Source organism: Microcaecilia unicolor, chromosome 6 (assembly GCF_901765095.1).
Source record: "Microcaecilia unicolor chromosome 6, aMicUni1.1, whole genome shotgun sequence".
Lineage (NCBI taxonomy): Eukaryota > Metazoa > Chordata > Amphibia > Gymnophiona > Siphonopidae > Microcaecilia > Microcaecilia unicolor.
In genome coordinates, this window is record NC_044036.1 from 320,587,461 (window position 1) to 320,607,024 (window position 19,564).

The window sequence follows — 19,564 nt, forward strand, 5'->3', positions numbered from 1 at the left end:
GACTCTCCCCCTTCGAGACTATTTTATGAAGACACATAGGTGCTTACCATGCATATTTTCAAAGCACTTAGCCTTCCAAAGTTCCATAGAAACCTATGGAACTTTGGAAGGCTAAGTAAGTGCTTTGAAAATATGCCTCTGTGTCTTTATAAAATACTAGCGCCTTGAATGCAGGCAGGGACATTTACACCTGTTAATGGATCTTATAAGCAAACCTGCCTACTTCCCTCAACCTGACTACGCTACGGGCTGCACCCCTAGCAACACCTACAGTAAAAGTTATTTTACTCCTTGCACCATGTCATGAGCCATCTTACACATGTGGAAAAATAACAATAAAATTATCTCCTCTTTGTTTATCAGTCGATATCTAAACTTTTAAATGTAGATCGTATCAATACAGACTCTTGAAAGCCGGACTGACCTGGTCCCTGTGCCTTCATTCCAGCTGCAGTTTGCCAGTATACTTTGCTGGACGTCCCACAAATAAAGCATTACAGTAATCTAACTTAGTCAAACTGGTGCATGCAGTACTGTTTTAAGTAAAGGTTTTATCCAGTGAGCTAAGAAAGGCATTACAAATGCAGATTTTGTGGCAGCTGAAGTAATTTTATCCAGTGCCAATTTGAAATTTTAAATCATTCTCAATCTTTTATCTTGGGATTTCAAAGGCAAAATAATTCCACTTAGCGTTAATTGTATCTTAGCTTCTGAAACAGCGTCTTAAAACGAAAGTGTTACAGGTTATTCTGTGCCTTTAGTTCTGGTGTAATGCCTTTCATCCAGATCAAACCAGCCAACAGACAGCTATTAATAGCTTAAATCGACTGGTCAGGATTAGAGGTAAAAAAAAACAGATATCAAAAGAGTGAATAGTATTGAGTCCAGGATACAGATAACACCCTAAGCAATGTGAGAGATAAAACAGAGCTCCAAGTGGCTTCAGGTTGCAGTTGTTCGAGCATATACACGACTTTCTGCACTCTTTCCCCAAAATGAAATGAACCACACTGCCCCCTACGTAGCAGCGTCCCAAAGGGGGTGGGATTTGATCTACTCCCTTTCTATGTTTACAATCAAAGCAGTTTGCATATTATATACAGCTACTTATTTTGTATCTGAGGCAACGGAGGGTTAAATGACTTGCCTAGAGTCACACGGAGCTTCAGTGCGAAGCGAACCCGGTTCCCCAGGCTCTCAAGCTACGGCACTAACCATTAGACTACTCCTCCACAGCTTAAATAATAAAATTTGTCAGTGCACCCTATTGAAGGGTGTGGTAAAATCAAGGCAGACGAACAAGGGTGGCTTCAGCCAATGCAGTCTGTGCATTTCAAGTGCTATGTGCCCCCTGGTAACCTGGCTGGCAGAGATCAAACAATGAAACTTTAAGTATTCCACTAGCTTTTGATGTACTGTATATAAATGAAGGCTGAATTCTAATTTGTATAGATGGTACCTCTTTTAAATATGGGTGTGCACTAATTTTAGTGCATAGCACTAGCATGTTGGGGGCTGATTTAGTGTGCATGCTAAGCTTTTACCCCTTCATTCTATAAATTAATACTAACAAGCGCTATTCTGTGCACCTAATTTGCATAGTTCAAAACTGCAAGGGGGATGTCACTGTGGGCGGAGCATAGGCAGGCCGATAAGCATTGTGCTTAAAGGTACCTATGAAGACTGCAATTGGTTCATTGATGTCAATATCAATGTTGAAAGTACAGTGATGAAACTTGAAGTTGCTTGTTCACAATTCTGAATGCATTTAAAACCATTTTCAAAAATGTTATTTCTTATTTGATATAGTTTGGATTAATGATTTTTTTTTTATTTTAAAATTTTGAATTATAGTATTTTTTCTTTTCTGATATAACCCCAATTAATGGCATAGGTAGATATATTGGGAAGGGGGAGGGGTTATATTATGTTTTTTTGTGATACAGTTTTTCTTTTATAATAATTTGGTTTTGGAGCCTGTGTTTGTGGCCTGCCAGAAGTGGTTCCTTTCTCTATATCTTTCTCAAATATTTCTTCCCACCTGATGTTTCTTGTATATATTTTTAATATATCTTATTTCAATTGATTGCTTATTGTAACCTAGGTCTCTTTTTGTGTTTTATCAGTTACCTTGTTTTATTTATTCTTCCTTTTGTTTTACATTGATTGTAAACCGCTTTGATGCATAGTGAAGAGCGGTATATCAAATCTAGTGTAAATATAAAAAAAAAAAAAGAAAAGTAAAAATGTAAAAAATTAGGCAAACACTTTTTTGTTAAAGATCTCAAGTAGACTACATTTCAAGTTCAGGTGGCTGCATGCTGGACATCCCTGTTTTATTACACTGACTGGCTACCTTTGGCTTCCTTAGCATCCTTCCAGACTGCTTGGTTATGTTCGCCTACCAGCAGATGGAAACTGATAGCACTTGGATTTCTGAGAACCCTATAACCATTATATGCAGCTCCCAGATAGTCAGTATTTCTCAGTGTCCAGCGGATGGTAGACTTGGTAAGCCTGTACAATCTGGGTTAGTTTGGTAGGTCCGGGAAAGGGGGAGGGGTCCATGAGATGCTAGGCATTTTGAGCATTGTAATAAATATATTCTTAAAAAAAGATTAAAATTATTAGTCTGTTTTTTTCCTTTGTATGGAGTCTTCGGACTAGAGGGGCACAAGTCCGTGGGGGCTTTTCTTGCTCCAGGGGTGTCATACCTGGGTGGTTAGGTCCCTCCCCCTTCCTCCTCCTCTGATGACCGCAATGCAGCTCAGCTTCCCTTCCCCACAGTTTGGAAGGGGAACCTCGAGAGCCATGAGCAGCTGGCTGAGATCTCATAGCTTTAGTATTACCTTCAGTTTGTGTCCCTGTTAACCTTGCAGTTCTCATTTCCTCACCGGATCAGGTTAGTGCATGCAGTAGTGTGTGTGGAGGTGGAGAGCTAAACCATCTCATGCTGGGTGTGGCACGAAGTATGAGCTCCAAGTGACTCTGACATTGTCATGCTGAGGGTTGAAGGATCCAGGAGCGACATGTAAGTTCTGTGGCAAAGTTAAGGCAGCAATTTCGGCAGCACCTGATTTGGAGGTTGTGACTGCAGCAGGAGTTAGTTCAGGGGCAGGCGAGATGACAGCTCCAGCTTTGGTGGGAATTCACGCCATCCTGGACTTGATTTGCACAGCTTACCAACCGCTGTGGCTTGGGATGGCGGATTTTATTTTTGGGGGGGGGGGGGGGGGGGGGGATTTGGTGGACCTAGGATTTCCTTCTGATTTTATCTTGGCTATGTACAGATAGAGGTTCCTCAGGAGAGTTGAGCTCATTCATCCTCCTCACCATCCCGTAGTCCCGCTGTGGGATTTGAATCTGATCCTTGTCAGTTTTGATTCTCTCACCTTTTAAGCCCTTATGAGACAGTACTCTGAAAGATGTCATTTTAAAGAAGCTGTTTCCGGTAGCTTTTTTGTCATCCAGGAGAAAATCAGAATTACGGGTCTTGTCCTGTAGGGAGTCGTTTCTTGTCTTTTCCAGAGAAAAAAGCAGTGCTGCGTCCTATTCCCTCTTTTCTTCCTAAAGTTGTTTCTGCATTCGATATGAACAGTCTATTTCCTTGCCAGTTTTGGATGAGGCAAAGGGTGATGGGGATCAGCGTCATTTGGATGTCAGGAGGGCCTTGTGGGAATACATTTGTAGGATGGAAGAGTTTCAACATTTGGGTCATTTGTGCTGTTCAGAGGAAAGAGACATGGGGAAGCAGTGTCAAAGGTGACTATAGCCCTGTGGATTAAGGAGGTGATCGCTTCTGCATATATTGTCAGGGGCCATCCATTGCCAATGGCATTTAATGCACATTCCATCAGAGGTCAAGCGACCTTGTGGACAGAGGATGGTCTCATTCTACTACAGAACATTTCTTGGGTGGCAGTTTGATCCTCCTTACATTCTTTGCAGAGGCGTTATTGGATTGAGGTTGAGGCTAAATGAGGCATGGCTTTGGGGGCAGGAGTCATGGCTGCAGACCTATTAGGGCCTTGCCTTTAAGAGACATTGCTTTGGTACTTTTCTGAACTTGCCCTTGGATAGAAGGCGATGGTGTGGTTTGGAGTTTAGAGAATGGGTTCTGTTTCCATCCCCACCCCATCCCCGTGCAGTGGCGTACCAAGGGGGGGGGGGCGGTGGGGGCGGTCCGCCCCGGGTGCACGCCGCTGGGGGAGTACCACGCCAGTCAGCGTCGTCGGTTTCCATGCTCCCTCTGCCCCGGAACAGGTTACTTCCTGTTCCGGGGCAGAGGGAGCATGGAAACCGACGACGCTGACCAGCGTGCGGCACCCCTCCAGCGGCGTGCACCCTGGGGGGGGAGGTTCTTAAGCCGGGGTGGCTGGGGGGGGGGGTCGTGCTGCACGGAGGGGGGTGCTGCATCTGGGGGGTGGGGCGCATCGGCGATCCGCCCCGGGTGTCAGCGCCCCTCGGAACGCCACTGTCCCCGTGGGTTCTTTCTCTGTTCCCACCCCGTCCCCGCAGGCTCTGTCCTCATCTGCAGAAGCCTCGAACAATTATGATTTTATATTTAAATCTTTTTATTAAAGTATAAAAAGGAGCAATATGCTGTGCAACTATTGTGTATAAATTACAAATAGAAAACAATAACAATGAGCAGCTGTAATAACCCTCCTCAAGACCACCCTCTACTCTTCCAACCCTAACAATAGCCGATTTCTACTACCCCAAGGAATCTTAATCCACCCTGTTAAAAATGTCCAGGGGTACAAAATACAACCCGTTCTGTAATGCCCTAGAGGGGTGAAATATGCCCTATGAAGCACTGTTGTGATTTTTTAATCTGTGGATGAATAAGAAGTCATCAACAATCTCGGGATTCAGTCTAGCGCTCCTGTCTTGCACAGTCCCTCCTTCAATAGAAGATGTCTTCTTAGAAGATGTGCTGGTAGCGGGAATGTACAGGATCCCCCATGCAAATGTTGCTAGTTGTGGCCACGTTTGCTTGTTTTTCCAATAAAATCTAAATATTGTTGTTTGCATCACTCAAACATAAATAACAGTCCAGTTCATTAACGGGCTTCAAAGTAGAAAATGACACAGGGATGAAGTTTGTCCCCATCCCTGTGGACTCTGTCCCCGTGGGATCTGTCCATGTCCCTGTTCCATCCCCGCAACCTCTGTCCCCATCCCTATCCTCGCGGGTACTGCGGATCCCCGTCCCCTTGCAGTTCAGGAAAGAGAGTGATCGTGAAGGTTGTAGAAATCTTTGGAACTGTCTGCGTGAGTTGAGAATTCAAAGATTGCTTTCTTGTATCTGTTGTCATTGATGTCCAAATTAAAATCAAATGAAAATTCAGCTATATTCAATATCCACAAACAATTGATGTATGTATCTTTAATTAGAGGAAAAGCCTCAATATCTAGAGGAACACTCTATCGTTGGTAACATCAACATAAGGAGGTCCTCTAAATCATCATAGGCAAAAACCTCTTTTAAATATGGCTAATACACCCCGGAGGGTGTGGAAAACATGAAAAAAGATCTGAAGAAGCTAGAAGAATGGTCTAACGTTTGGCAATTAAAATTCAATGCGAAGAAATGCAAAGTGATGCACTTAGGGAGTAGAAATCCAAGGGAGACGTATGTGTTAGGCGGGGAGAGTCTGATAGGCACGGACGGGGAGAGGGATCTTGGGGTGATAGTATCTGAGGACCTGAAGGCGACGAAATAGTGCGACAAGGCGGTGGCAGTAGCTAGAAGATTGCTAGGCTTTATAGAGAGAGGAGTGACCAGCAGAAGAAAGGAGGTTTTAATGTCCCTGTATAAGACGTTGGTGAGGCCCCACCTGGAGTATTGTGTTCAGTTTTGGAGGCCGTATCTTGCGAAGGATGTTAAAAAAATGGAAGCGGTGCAAAGAAAAGCTACGAGGATGGTATGGGATTTACGTTCCAAGACGTATGAAGAGAGGCTTGCTGACCTGAACATGTACACCCTGGAGGAAAGGAGGAACAGGGGTGATATGATACAGACGTTCAAATATTTGAAAGGTATTAATCCACAAACGAATCTTTTCCGGAGATGGGAAGGCGGTAGAACGAGAAGACATGAAATGAGATTGAAGGGGGGCAGACTCAGGAAAGATGTCAGGAAGTATTTTTTCACAGAGAGGGTGGTAGACGCTTGGAATGCCCTCCCGCGGGAGGTGGTGGAGATGAAAACGGTAACGGAGTTCAAACATGTGTGGGATATGCATAAAGGAATCCTGTGCATAAGGAATGGATCCTCAGAAGCTTAGCTGAAATTGGGTGGCGGAGCAGGTGGGGGGAAGAGGGGGTGGTGGTTGGGAGGCGAGGATAGGGGAGGGCAGACTTATACGGTCTGTACCAGAGCCGGTGATGGGAGGCGGGACTGGTGGTTGGGAGGCGAGAAATACTGCTGGGCAGACTTATATGGTCTGTGCCCTGAAAAGGACAGGTACAAATTCAAGGTAAGGTATACACATATGAGTTTGTCTTGGGCAGACTGGATGGACCATGCAGGTCTTTTTCTGCCGTCATCTACTATGTTGCTATGTAAATAAGTTCGGGAGGACTGCACTGATGTATGTTTTCTTTTCTTTTCTTTTCAGATCTTTGCAGTCAAACACCACGGACCCTGAGGCAGTATTTCAAAACTTTGACCGGAGTCGGGCCGTGAATGGTGTTTGTTGACTGCTATATAAAAAAAGATAACACCATCACGGCCCGACTCCGGCCAAAGTTTCGAAATACTGCCTCAGGGTCCGTGGTGTTTGACTGCAAAGATCTGAAAAGAAAAGAAAAGAAAACATACATCAGTGCAGTCCTCCCGAACTTATTTAAGCATATTAGCCATATTTAAAAGAGGTTTTTGCCTATGATGATTTAGAGGACCTCCTTATGTTGATGTTATCAACGATAGAGTGTTCCTCTAGATATTGAGGCTTTTCCTCTAATTAAAGATACATACATCAATTGTTTGTGGATATTGAATATAGCTGAATTTTCATTTGAGATTTTTTGTATATCCCTGTTTGCTCTTTATGGTGTTTCAAATTAAAATCAAAACAAAGCAAAGGGGCAACAGGGTTAGTTCTTTTTTTTTTGGTACAGAAATACTGACTTAGCTGGGAGCTGCACAGGAAAGTTATAGGGTTCTCATAAGACAAATGTTCTCAGTCTCCGTTTGCTGGTAGGAGTGTATAACCAAGCGTCTGGACCAATCTGGAGGGACTAAAGGAAAGGAAATTAGCAGGTAAGACCTAATTTCTTCCTGTCTTGAGTTGATCCCATTTAAATCTCCCTCTTGGTTTTCAGATCTCATCTTTCCAGCTGATATGTAGCTAGTGTGTTTTTGTGTCTCAAGTGCATCATTTTACATATTTTCAGCAAGGAAGCTCATAAATTTTCTTCCATGTTTTTCAAGTGCCCGTATTTATTTTATTTTTATTTATTTTTGTTACATTTGTACCCCGCGCTTTCCCACTCATGGCAGGCTCAATGCGGCTTCCACGGGGCAATGGAGGGTTAAGTGACTTGCCCAGAGTCACAAGGAGCTGCCTGTGCCTGAAGTGGGAATCGAACTCAGTTCCTCAGGACCAAAGTCCACCACCCTAACCACTAGGCCACTCCTCCACTGTTGCTACTATTTGAGATTCTACATGGAATGTTGCTATTCCACTAGAAGGCGGCCCTTGCAGATCAGCAATGTGTGTCCGCGCAGGCTTCTGGTTCTGTGAGTACGTGCAGGACGTCAGACTCACAGAAACAGAAGCCTGCACAGCCTTCTACATGGAATGTTGCTAGTGGAATAGCAACATTCCATGTAGAATCTCCAATAGGAGCAACATTCCATGTAGAATCTCCAATAGTAGCAACATTCCATGTAGAATCTCCAATAGTATCTATTTTATTTTTGTTACATTTGTACCCCGCGCTTTCCCACTCATGGCAGGCTCAATGCGGCTTACATGGGGCAATGGAGGGTTAAGTGACTTGCCCAGAGTCACAAGGAGCTGCCTGTGCCTGAAGTGGGAATCGAACTCAGTTCCTCAGTTCCCCAGGACCAAAGTCCACCACCCTAACCCAATGTTTGCTTGGTTACTGATTTTTGCATCATCTGCAAACCAACACAGTTTTCTCTATAATACATTCCTTAGTCACACACCTGATCCATGTAGGCATCAGGAATGTTTTACCCATCTCATGTATAGACTTGAAAATTTAAGCCTAAGAGCATCCAACATTGTATGAAATGAATTCATGTGTTATTAGGTTTATGAGCCCAAGTGCTAGGATTTTAAGCAATTTAATTGTAATTAAATTTAATTAAACAATTGTCACCCTTTCTAGCCTCCAGGTCTGTTCAAGGTGGTTCACAATCTCATATCAACAAAAGCAGCTACAATAACTTAGGCAGCAGGAGACAGAGTAACAAAACCCTTTTCTATCCCCCCCCCCCAAAAAAAAGAAAACCCATAAAAATTAACCCAACCATCCATTCCTAACTTCCAGTGGAATCAGTACAACTCATTAATATCAACATAACTAGACGCGTCAGACTTAATCATCAGCCCATAGAAAAGTTTTTAAAATGTTTTTAAAGGTTTTCACTGGGAGTCCATTCCAGAGAGACAGTGTTAGCCCTGAGAAGGCTAATACACCAAACTCCTTTCCTCCTGAGATTGCAAGGTTTCTGGTCTGACTGGAAGGGAAAGGTGACCCTGGAAGGTACCACCCTATCAGGGTTGACACCATTCAGGGCTTGAAAACTGAAGCAGAACGTTTAAACATAATGGTTTGCTCCACCAACAGCCAGTGGTGCTCAAAATGGGAAAACTCTATCCTAAGATTTACCTCCCCAAATAATTTTTACCGCCATATTCTGTAATAACATGCGAAAGGGTGTATGCATTTCGGGATTGAATAGGAGCCGGTTGCCTTCAGTACTTCTGGAAGTGTAAATATTGTACGACATTCTAAAGCGTTTGATTGCAGTTGTATATTTTTTAAAAACTGTACAGCCATTTTACACTTTAGTAGAAAGCAGGTCAGATTTTACACTGTTTGTTTGTGCTATTGCAATGGACTTGGATGTGTGTAACTGCTGATGGCTTGGCATCTCTACTGTCCCGGACATCTTTTTGTTTCAGGACCCCCATGGTGAGCTGACGGGGAAGAATGTTCTGATAATGCGGTACTCTCTGGAGCTGACAGCTGCCAGGTTCGGGTTGGATATGAGCCACCTGAAAAGCATTCTCAGCAAGTGTAGAGCTCAACTTTATGAGGCCCGAAGACAGCGGCCGCGACCTCACCTGGACACCAAAATGTTGGCCTCATGGAATGGTAGGAAATTGCTCTGTTACTGCTTCCTAAAGATAACGTGCTTTTTTGTAGTGGCCGTGGCATGACAATTCCCTGCCACTGCAAGACTGATGGAGGGAGGATTCATGTGGTAGAGCCTTAGGAGGTGGTGGTATATGAGAGAGAGAGAAAGAAAGAAAGAAATCTCTACAGGAGACTGTGACCCCTGTAGGGCAGGGTTGAGAATGGCAAGTACCTTCTTTCTGTTCCTGTCTCCCTATTGGTGATGCTGCTGCCATCTCTGACTGTATTTTAACTTTTGCACATCCTCTCACTTCTGAGCTTTTCTTTTGATCTGAAGTGCTGATCTGTCTCCTTTCATCAGCATCAATTTTAGCAAAGGGAAGAGTAGTGTTGTTTTCATTAATTATCCCCACACCAGGGAGACGAACAAATGTGTTTATTCATCCCAGCGTTTGGCCGGAAAAGTCCATTAGTAAGATAAAACTAGCAGCTGGACTTTAATTAACAAGAAATCTCCTTATTACTGCTTGCACCCAGGGAGAGAGGAATGGATACAGGGTTGAAGGAGGAGGACTGGAAAATCCGGTATGAGGGAAATTATAGTAAGGAGGCAGTGGGGTGAATTCTGTGTCTGCTGTTGGGTTTGGGAATACACTTCTAAGGTTTCTGGAGTGAGTAAGCTTCTGAGTGCATTTTAGTGAGAGAGGCAAGATCCATCAGATCTGATCTCAAGATGATTCCCACTTCTGTCTGCAGAGGGCAGTGAATCTCTTCATTCTGGGATTAATTTATTTGAAGCTGTTTCCGTGCACTAAGCTTGTTTCTAGACACAGAAGATGACTGTGCTAAAAGTGTGTGTGTGTGGGGGGGGGGGGGGGGGGGGGTACACATGCGTGAAAAAAGATGCACTACAAGACTGCATGTACTTTTTACCTGATCTGCGTGTAGACATTCCTGATGGTACAGTGTGGCAGAGCTGCTACACAGTTGCGATGTACACGCCTATCCCCCCCACACCCCCAAATTCTATTTTTAGTGTGCAAAGTTGCGTGCACAATTTCTAGAATACGTTCAGGTATGTGCTTAACTAAATTGTTTAATTAGATGCTAATTGTTTTAAGAACCTATAATTAGTGATAATTGGCACTATTTGACTCTAATTGGCAGTTAGGCTTGTAACTGACCTTAGTCGCTATTTTTCAAACTGGGTGCACAATCTCCATAGCGCTCAACTGACCTGGGAGGGACATGGGCGGTTCAAGGGGGTGCCTAGGAGTTAGGCGATCAACTGATTCTATAATCCACCCTCCTAACCGCCTTCAGTTAGGCTCAAGCATTTCTGCCAGCCATTTGGCGGGTAAATGCTTGCAGCTAAAGTTAGTTGCAGAACTGCAGACTTATTCTAGTACTCTGAAATGGCAGTTGGGCGCAGAACCGCCATTACAGAATTTGCACTTAGGGCCTTATCCTTATCTCTTATTTGTCCTGTTTGTCCTAATTAGATTGTAAGCTCTGTCGAGCAGGGACTGTCTCTTCATGTTCAAGTGTACAGTGCTGCGTACGTCTAGTAGCGCTATAGAAATGATAAGTAGTAGTAGTAGTATTCCATAAAGTTTGTGCGCCTAAATTACGAGTGTAATCTATTTTGGAGCATAGATTAGGCTCGTAATTTAGGAGTGTAAATTTAGGAGCATAAACTTTATAGAATAAGGCCCTTAGTGCGCATCATCCTGGTGCCCGCATTTCGGTGACCTTTTGAGAATTTACTCCAGTATGTAAACTATCATTCACACGCATGGGCGATGGTATTAAAACAGGATGTTACTTGAGAAGCCCATAATGGCGCTCATTTTAAGCTTGCGTTATGAAGGTAGCACACTCACCTTTACTTTATTTGATTACCCGCCTCACCATTAATCTCGAGGTGAGGAATGGCTAAAGTGGCTAGGGCTCTTCAGCTTGGAGAAAAGATGACTGAGGGGAGATATAGAGGTCTATAAAGTAACGAGTGGAGTGGAACAGATAGACGTGAATCGCTTGTTTACTCTTTCCAAAAATACTAGGACTAGGGGGCATGCAATGAAGCTACAAAGTAGTAAATTTAAAACGAATCAGAGAAACTTTTTCCTTCACTCAACGAATAGTTAAACTCTGGAATTTGTTGCCAGAGAATGTAATAAAAGCAGTTAGCTTAGCGGGGTTTAAAAAAGGTTTGGATGGCTTCATAAAGGAAAAGTCCATAGATTATTGTTAAAATGGACGGGGAAAATCTACTGCGTATTTCTAGGATAAGCAGCATAAAATGTATTGTACTGTTTTGGGGTCTTGACAGGTACTTATGACCTGGATTGATTACTGTTGGAAACAGGATGCTGGGCTTCATGAACCTTCGGTCTGTCCCAGTATGGCAGTACTTATGTACAAGATAAGAGACTTTGAGGACCAAGCCCAATAGTGTGAAATGGCATCGCACACACCTGCTATGAATAAGTTGGAAATGTACGTTTCTACACTATGGACTTGATTCAGTAAATGACGCTCAAATTTGGGCACCAAAAAAGATGCATATAACCAGCACTCCCAGGATCTGTGTATAAGTTAGGCGCGGATCCCCCCTCCCCAAATCCTATAACACTGCGCACATCTCTAGGGAATGACCCTGACCTTCCCATGCCCCTCCCTCGGCCACACCCCTTTTTCAGTTGCACACTAAAAGATTTGCGCACGCATCTTTATAGAATATTGCTTAACGATGTGCGCTCAAATCCAAAATGTTGCCAATTAATGCCAGTAATTGTTGGCGCTCAATTATTGGCACTAATTTGCTCTCTGCGCAATTAAAACGCACGCTTAACTTCGACATATGTCCAAAATCGGGTGCGCAATTTTGGGTGCCATTTATAGAATCCAGGGGTACATGTTTAGCCACGTATTTATACATTTTACATGCATGTCATAATTCTTCCTCTGCTCTGTGGTGTGTATGCAGTCATGCAATTCTAGAAAAACCCTGTTCGGCATGAAAAACAGACTTTATGAAATTATGTGCAGACTTGTGTAAGAGAATATGTTCACTGTAGGAGCCTATTTTATAGATGCACATAGGCGCCATTGTCGCTGCTATGAAATCGCCCCTCATATGGGGATTTCCCTAAGGAGCTGGAACAAAGCGAGTTGCCCTAGAAAAGAGACAGATTTGTGTGGCTGAAACTTTGGATTCCAGAATTACAGACTAAGGAGTTGCTTCTCTTTATTTTCAGGTCTCATGATTTCAGGCTTTGCTCGAAGTGGGGCCATCCTTGGTGAGAAGCAGTACATAGAACAGGCAGAGCGTGCCGCTACCTTCCTCAGGAACCACATGTTTGATGCTGACAGCGGAAAACTCCTGAGGAGCTGCTATGGGGGAAAGCAACATGGTGTGGAACAGAAGTGAGTACAGAGGCTACACTGGCTTCCTTCTGACAGCTGTTGCCTTTTCCAGATGTAGGAGCTGTGTTGGAGCCCAGAAAACAATGCCAGTGATACCTTATTTGATTATTGGCTTCCAGAAATACCTTGAGATATGGTGTTCCATTTTTTCTGGCACCCTGCACTAGTGGGCGGGGTGGGAGCTGCAGGAAGGATGTCACACAGGGCATAATTCGGTCTCATTTCACTCTTCATCCTACTTGTCCTGTCTCCTCCCTATAATTTCTATCAGGGCTTAATTTGTAGGCAAAAAGGAAATGGAACTGTAGAGCTGGGGGAAGGCAAAAAGAAAAACGTAGAGGCTGATCAGAGGATGAATCCAACACTGGAGATGTAATGGAAAACTACTTTATCGATGCAGATATTGCAGGACCCGACACGGTCCGTGTTTCGGCGTATCACACTGCCTACATCAGGGGTCAAATGAATAATTCATCCGAGAGAATATGTTCAAATGCTGCAAATAGCAAACCAGAGAACTGCGATACAGTCAGGCTGATCGAGAGTCATTTGCAACTAAACCAACACTGACAAACTCAGCAGGGTCTGCTCGTGTATACACCGAAACACGGACCTTGTCGGGTCCTGCAATATCTGCATCATTAAAGTAGTTTTCCGTTACATCTCCAGTGTTGGATTCGTCCTTTGATCAGCCTCTACTTTTTTCCTTTTTGGCTTTCCGGCGTAGAGGTTCTCTCTGTTTGTGTTTTTCTGAGCTGGGGGGAGGGGGCAGGTGGGCCAGGGGCAGGAGCAACAAGAAAACAGGGCTCAAGCCTCCATCCCCCTCTTCTCCTCTTCTGCGCAGGCTGGCTGGACTGGAAGAGCAGGAGCAGAATACCCCTGCTGCTCTGAAGTCTGAAAAGAAGCGGCAGAACTGGGGGTTCCAGGCAGTTCTCCCCCAGAAATTAAGCCCTGCTGTCTACCCTTCCCCTAAACTCCTTTGAATGTTGTATTTGCTGGCGTTCCTTTGTGTCTTTGGCTGATACTAGAACTGCGTAGAGAAGCTTCCTATAATAAATTTAAGTTGGGTTGTTTAGGTAGGCGTTTGATTTATAATTCTCTTTGGTTGGAATCTGCGGTTTAGATTTGGCTTCTGCAATTTTTTAAAATCCGATTACAATTGGTCTGTTGCAGAGTTTCGGGGTTTAAATTGTTCTGCACATCCCTCCCTTATGTTTCTCCCTGATTTGAGTCTGTCCTGTTTTTGTGTGCTGTTTTACACTTATTATGAATGACCCGCACATTCCTAGATCTACACTTCCCTAACTGCAAAAGTCTAAAATACAAATTAATGCATGCGCCTAACTTTACCTACTCGAGCGCACAGTTATGGAACGCACTGCCGCGCAACTTTAAAAAAGACCTACGAACTAACGAACTTCCGCAAACTACTGAAGACCCATCTCTTTAACAAGGCGTACCACAAAGATCAACCAATGTGAATACTACTATCATGCTACTACTACTACTGCTACTATTTAGCATTTCTATAGCGCTACAAGGCATACGCAGCGCTGCACAAACATAGAAGAAAGACAGTCCCTGCTCAAAGAGCTTACAATCTAATAGACAAAAAATAAAGTAAGCAAATCAAATCAATTAATGTGTACAGGAAGGTGGAGGCGAGTGGTTACAAGTGGTTACGAGTCAAAAGCAATGTTAAAGAGGTGGGCTTTCAGTCTAGATTTAAAGGTGGCCAAGGATGGGGCAAGACAAGACGTAGGGGCTCAGGAAGTTTATTCCAAGCGTAAGGTGCAGCGAGACAGAAGGCACGAAGTCTGGAGTTGGCAGTAGTGGAGAAGAGAACAGATAAGAAGGATTTATCCATGGAGCGGAGTGCACGGGAAGGGGTGTAGGGAAGGACGAGTGTGGAGAGATACTGGGGAGCAGCAGAGTGAGTACATTTATAGGTTAGTAGAAGAAGTTTGAACAGGATGCGAAAACGGATAGGGAGCCAGTGAAGGGTCTTGAGGAGAGGGGTAGTATGAGTAAAGCGACCCTGGCAGAAGATGAGACGGGCAGCAGAGTTTCTCATTCTCATGTTACCCAAGATCCTTCTGTTACACTAAATGTCTATTTTCTATTATATTTCTACCACTCATGATGTATTGTAAGCCACATTGAGCCTGCAAAGAGGTGGGAAAATGTGGGATTCAAATGCAATAAATAAATAAAATATGTCCTATGAAGAGCAGTATATCAAATGTTCAGCAATAAATAAAGAAATACACATACACGCCGCTGGGATAAGTGACTGTAAGATATTCGCACAATCTCTTCTTTGTGAAAGTCAGACTGAATTGTTTCTGATTCTGTAAATAAGACCGCATCCCCTTCCTTCTCTCCCTTTCTCCTTTATTTTTATTTATTTATTTTTTTGTTACATTTGTACCCCGCACTTTTTCCCACTCATGGCAGGCTCAATGCGGCAGGCAATGGAGGGTTAAGTGACTTGCCCAGAGTCACAAGGAGCTGCCTGTGCCGGGAATCAAACTCAGTTCCTTAGTTCCCCAGGACCAAAGTCCACCACCCTAACCACTAGGCCACTCCTCCACTTTCTCCTTAGGCTGGCTCACAGCGTGAAATTTGCAAGGGTCACAAACGGGGATGGGTTTTTATCTGTGTTTCTGCTGTACCTGAATGTAACTCGCTGAGAAAGGCGTGAGCTAATTTCAGATAAATATATACGTTACATTTGCTAATGCTTTCCTTTTTTTTTCTTTTGTTCCAGTATTCCTCCCATTTTCGGGTTTCTGGAAGACTATGTCTTCGTTATACAGGCTCTCTTAGATCTGTACGAGGCGTCGCTGGATCAGACGTGGTTGGAATGGGCCATAGAGCTGCAGCAGAAACAGGACGAGCTTTTCTGGGATCAGGAAGGTTTTGCTTATTTCTCAAGTGAAGCCAATGATACCTCAGTGATCCTGCGCTTGAAGGATGGTAAGCACCCGAGCAGATGGATCTGTGCCGAGTCCAGGGCTCAGCAGTTGGGCATTCCCTTCAAGACAACTATATTTTCTTCCTTGCAGACCGTGGAAAACTCATTTTTAGATATTGGTAAAGGTATTCTTAATTTATTGTATTTAAAAACGTATGGGACAATTTAAGGGGCAGGAGCCATTTCTGGCTGGTCAAAGCGATTTAAACCAGCCAGAAATGGCTCCTGGCCAGTTAAATAGCCTGTTCGGGGCACAGATCCTTTTCAGCGGCTCTTAACTGGTTAGTGCTGCTGAAAAGTCTGGCTATTTCGGGGGCGTTCCGGGGACAGAGTCAGTACTTGGCCAGTTAAGTGCCGATATTCAGCACTTAACTAGCCAAGGTAAACGCTTAAATAGGACCAGATAAAAGTCAGTCCTAGCTTTATGCAGTAACCCGTAGCTGAGTATTGCAGTTCATCGACAATGCCTTATCTGGCTCTGGAAACCCGAAAATTCAGTGCCGCAGTCTGGACATGGCCTGGCTTCGAATTTTCAGGCATAATGCCGGCTGCTGTGAGAAAAAGCAGAGTGCCACTGGCTGAAAATCTAGTCTAATGTAATCTAATATGACCACTTGTACGCCGCTTAACCCAAATGCGGCTCAAGGTGGATTACCAAAGAGTAAAAAAATTGGGCCGTACTCCCAAATTTATAACAATGTAATCGTATACAGCGACTAACTAAAAAAACTAACTTTGCATTGACTTAATACAATAGTAGAAATCAAATAAATAAGCTTTCACATACCTCCTGAATGTACAATAACTTTTAATCTCTCCTATATCACACGGTAATTTGATCCACAAATCATAGACACTACCTACAATAGATCATCTCTTCCTATAGTGGATTTTCAGCATACTGAGACTGATTTTCAGACCATGGGAGTTAGACTGGCTAACTCCCGTAGTCAGCGCTGAGAAAGGATATTCAGTGCCGAGCCGTTTCCGGTGACCGGCATTGAATATCCGGTGTATTTTTGGCCGGTCTGACACTGGCTGGCCAAGCCGATATTCAGTGCTGGCCAGTTAAAGTCAGAGCGGCCAAAGATATACCAGGGTTGCAAATGGCCAAATATGACTGCCAAACTTGGTCAGTCAGACTTTAAAAATAGCCGGTAATATTCAGCTGAATATCGGCGGATAGCTGGTTAGTGGGCATTTAACCGGCCAGGTGCTGATCCTGACTGGTTAGAAGCCTCTGAATATTGGGGGCAGGCCCGCCGAGAGGCGGGGGCAGAGGGGGCAAGATTTCCCGGGCACGGCTTTGAAGGGGGGCCCAGCTGACCCAGCCTTGCCCAACTGCAGTACCTTGAATGGCTATCCTGTGTGTATTCACAGACCTCACTCCCTCCTCTGCAGATTTCCTGCTAGACTGAAAACCCACGTAGAGGACATGGGTCTATGAACAAGAACTGACTTGGAAGCCCTGAGCTGGGAGTGGAAGAGCAGAGTTCTGTTATTTGTTTTTGGCCTTTGTCTAAGATTGTGTGAATTTCAAAACATGATCCCACGTTGGGTAAGATTAAGTTTGGGAAGTGGATAGCCATGCTGATACTCTTGAATGCTACTGTCGGTAGGTCATCCCGGTTTCAGTGGTAGCCAGAAATGTTGCTCTTGGCATCCTTGAAAACCTGTCGGCAAGTCATGAGGCAAGCTGAGGTCTGTATGGGATTTTGCTTTTTATCAAGTTACAGATGTTTATAGGAGACAGATGCGGGGTGTATAAGATGAATGTTTGGACGGGATCCTTTGGGACATTGAAGAGGTGAATTTGGGTACACTGTAACACTAGTTGTTTTTAAATGTTTTATTTGTACTTTTTAGAACATTGAACTTAAGACAATTTACAATAGCTAAGTACACGGGAGAAACCATATTGAACTGATACATTCTTGACCCACAGAATCAGCCAACCAAGTAAACAGTGAACCATTTGTTTGAATCACCTGAGCCAGCTAACTTTAATTTACTAATCACATGGCTCTGATTGAGGGTCAATGAATGGATTTATCAGTGAACCAGTTAGAAGACAATTTTCAGAAGTGTTTATGTGGGTTAAAAGGCTATTTACCCTGGCAGAATGCCTGTTTGGAAATGTCCTCCTCGCCTCACCCCGCCCCACCTCCCAAATGTAGCTAAAGTGTATGCCATTTCCCAGCACACATTCTTTTGGCCAAATTAAAGGGAGCTGCTCCCAGTCATGTCTTTTGGTCAGTATGGGAAAATAACAGATGTGAACAGAAAGGAAGTGGGGCATCCAGGTCCCTCAGTAATTTACCAATGGCTCTGCCGAATGTAGAGCTTTTGGTAAAATACACATTTGCATGTGCAGGAGCGCTTGTTTATTTAAGAAAACAGGAAGGCAAAAGGTTTGCAAGATCGAATATGGGTATCAATGGGCAGTGGTAAGCGCTTCCTCCCAAAATGGCCGCACGGCCATTCCTTTTTTTCCATCTTCTCACCCGCGGTGGTAAAAGGGGACTTTGGGCGTGGCAAAAACACACGCTGCCGCTACTGCAGTTTAGTAAAAGGACCCCAGAGTTGTTTTTTTTTTTTGTGTGTGTATCTGGCCATATAGGTATGCGAAAGGCCTTTTATAAAATACAGATTGGCTTTTTAGGGCGGGGGTGGGGATAAGACAGGCTTGATGATGAGAATATTGATAAGTTGTCAATCGCAATGTTTGTTTTTAAGCTCACTGTAACATATGGCATTAGTTGTATATTTGCTAAATTAACATAAAAGTGTAGAGCCATTAGTTAGGGAGGGAGGTCTGTACTAGTGTCGTTGATTGTGAGCGAGCGGGGGGGGGGCATGTTATGGGATCATTAGGACTGTTCTTATATGGTATTGGCTACCTGATTGCTCGACATATTTTTGTTTAAGGAAATGTTTCAAGGCATTGGATGAGAGTAGTACATTCTGAAGGGGAGAGGGATATGGGATTAGTAATGGTGGGGAGGAAATGTTAAAAGTTCTGATGATGGGATTGTTGCTTTTCTTTGATCAGGTGAATTTATTCTCAATTTATTGTAAACTGAGTTTACTGGATGTTTGTTCTGTTGAATCATCAATAAAAAATCGTGAAATTAAAAAAAAAAATACAGATTGGCTTAAATGTATACGTTAGAGGTGTGCATAGGAATGGGGACCCTGTGAAATATGCAGGAATCCAACGGGATTGGTGACAAAAGATCCACGTATGTCGGGCACGGGATAAGGATGGATCCAAACTGACGGGACGGGGGGGATAGGAATCAGATTAGGTCCCCCGTGCACACCTCTAGTGTCAACTTGATGGAACAGCAAGAACATTTTGGACTATGATTTTTAAGAAAACAGCTTACTTACTTGCTTAGCTTAAAGTGTTAATATTAAGAATACTAGTAAAAAAAGGCCCGTTTTGAAACGCTATGAAACGGGCGCTAGCAAGGTAAATTCCCACCCATCCTCCCTTCCTTCCCTCCCGAGTTCCGTACCCTCCCTCACGAGTTCCATACCCCTCTCCCTCCCTTCCTTCCTTCCTTGCTGAGTTGCAGAACTCCCTCCCTCCCAGTTCAAGGGTGCTTTTTATGGAATCAGCTGAGAATGTGGGCGGAGCTATTATGATGCCTACGAACACCTCAGGCTTCAGGCTTCACTGCAAGGCTGCTGGCTTCAGAACCTTGGAGGTGCTTTTTATGAAATCGGCTGAGAATGTAGGCGGAGCTATTATGATACCTACGAACACCTCAGGCTTCAGGCTTCACTGCAAGGCTGCTGGCTTCAGAACGT

General features: G+C 43.9%; 1 protein-coding gene across 2 annotated transcripts in view; it reads left to right on the forward strand.

The window, feature by feature from the left end:
• Positions 1-19,564, forward strand: part of SPATA20 (spermatogenesis associated 20) — a 97,869-nt gene that overhangs the window by 30,970 nt on the left and 47,335 nt on the right. For both annotated transcript variants that reach the window (XM_030208358.1, XM_030208359.1), the window contains exons 11-13: positions 9,168-9,360; positions 12,603-12,771; positions 15,542-15,750. In XM_030208358.1, coding sequence (XP_030064218.1) covers positions 9,168-9,360; positions 12,603-12,771; positions 15,542-15,750 — 571 coding nt within the window. The remainder of the gene's footprint in view (positions 1-9,167; positions 9,361-12,602; positions 12,772-15,541; positions 15,751-19,564) is intronic.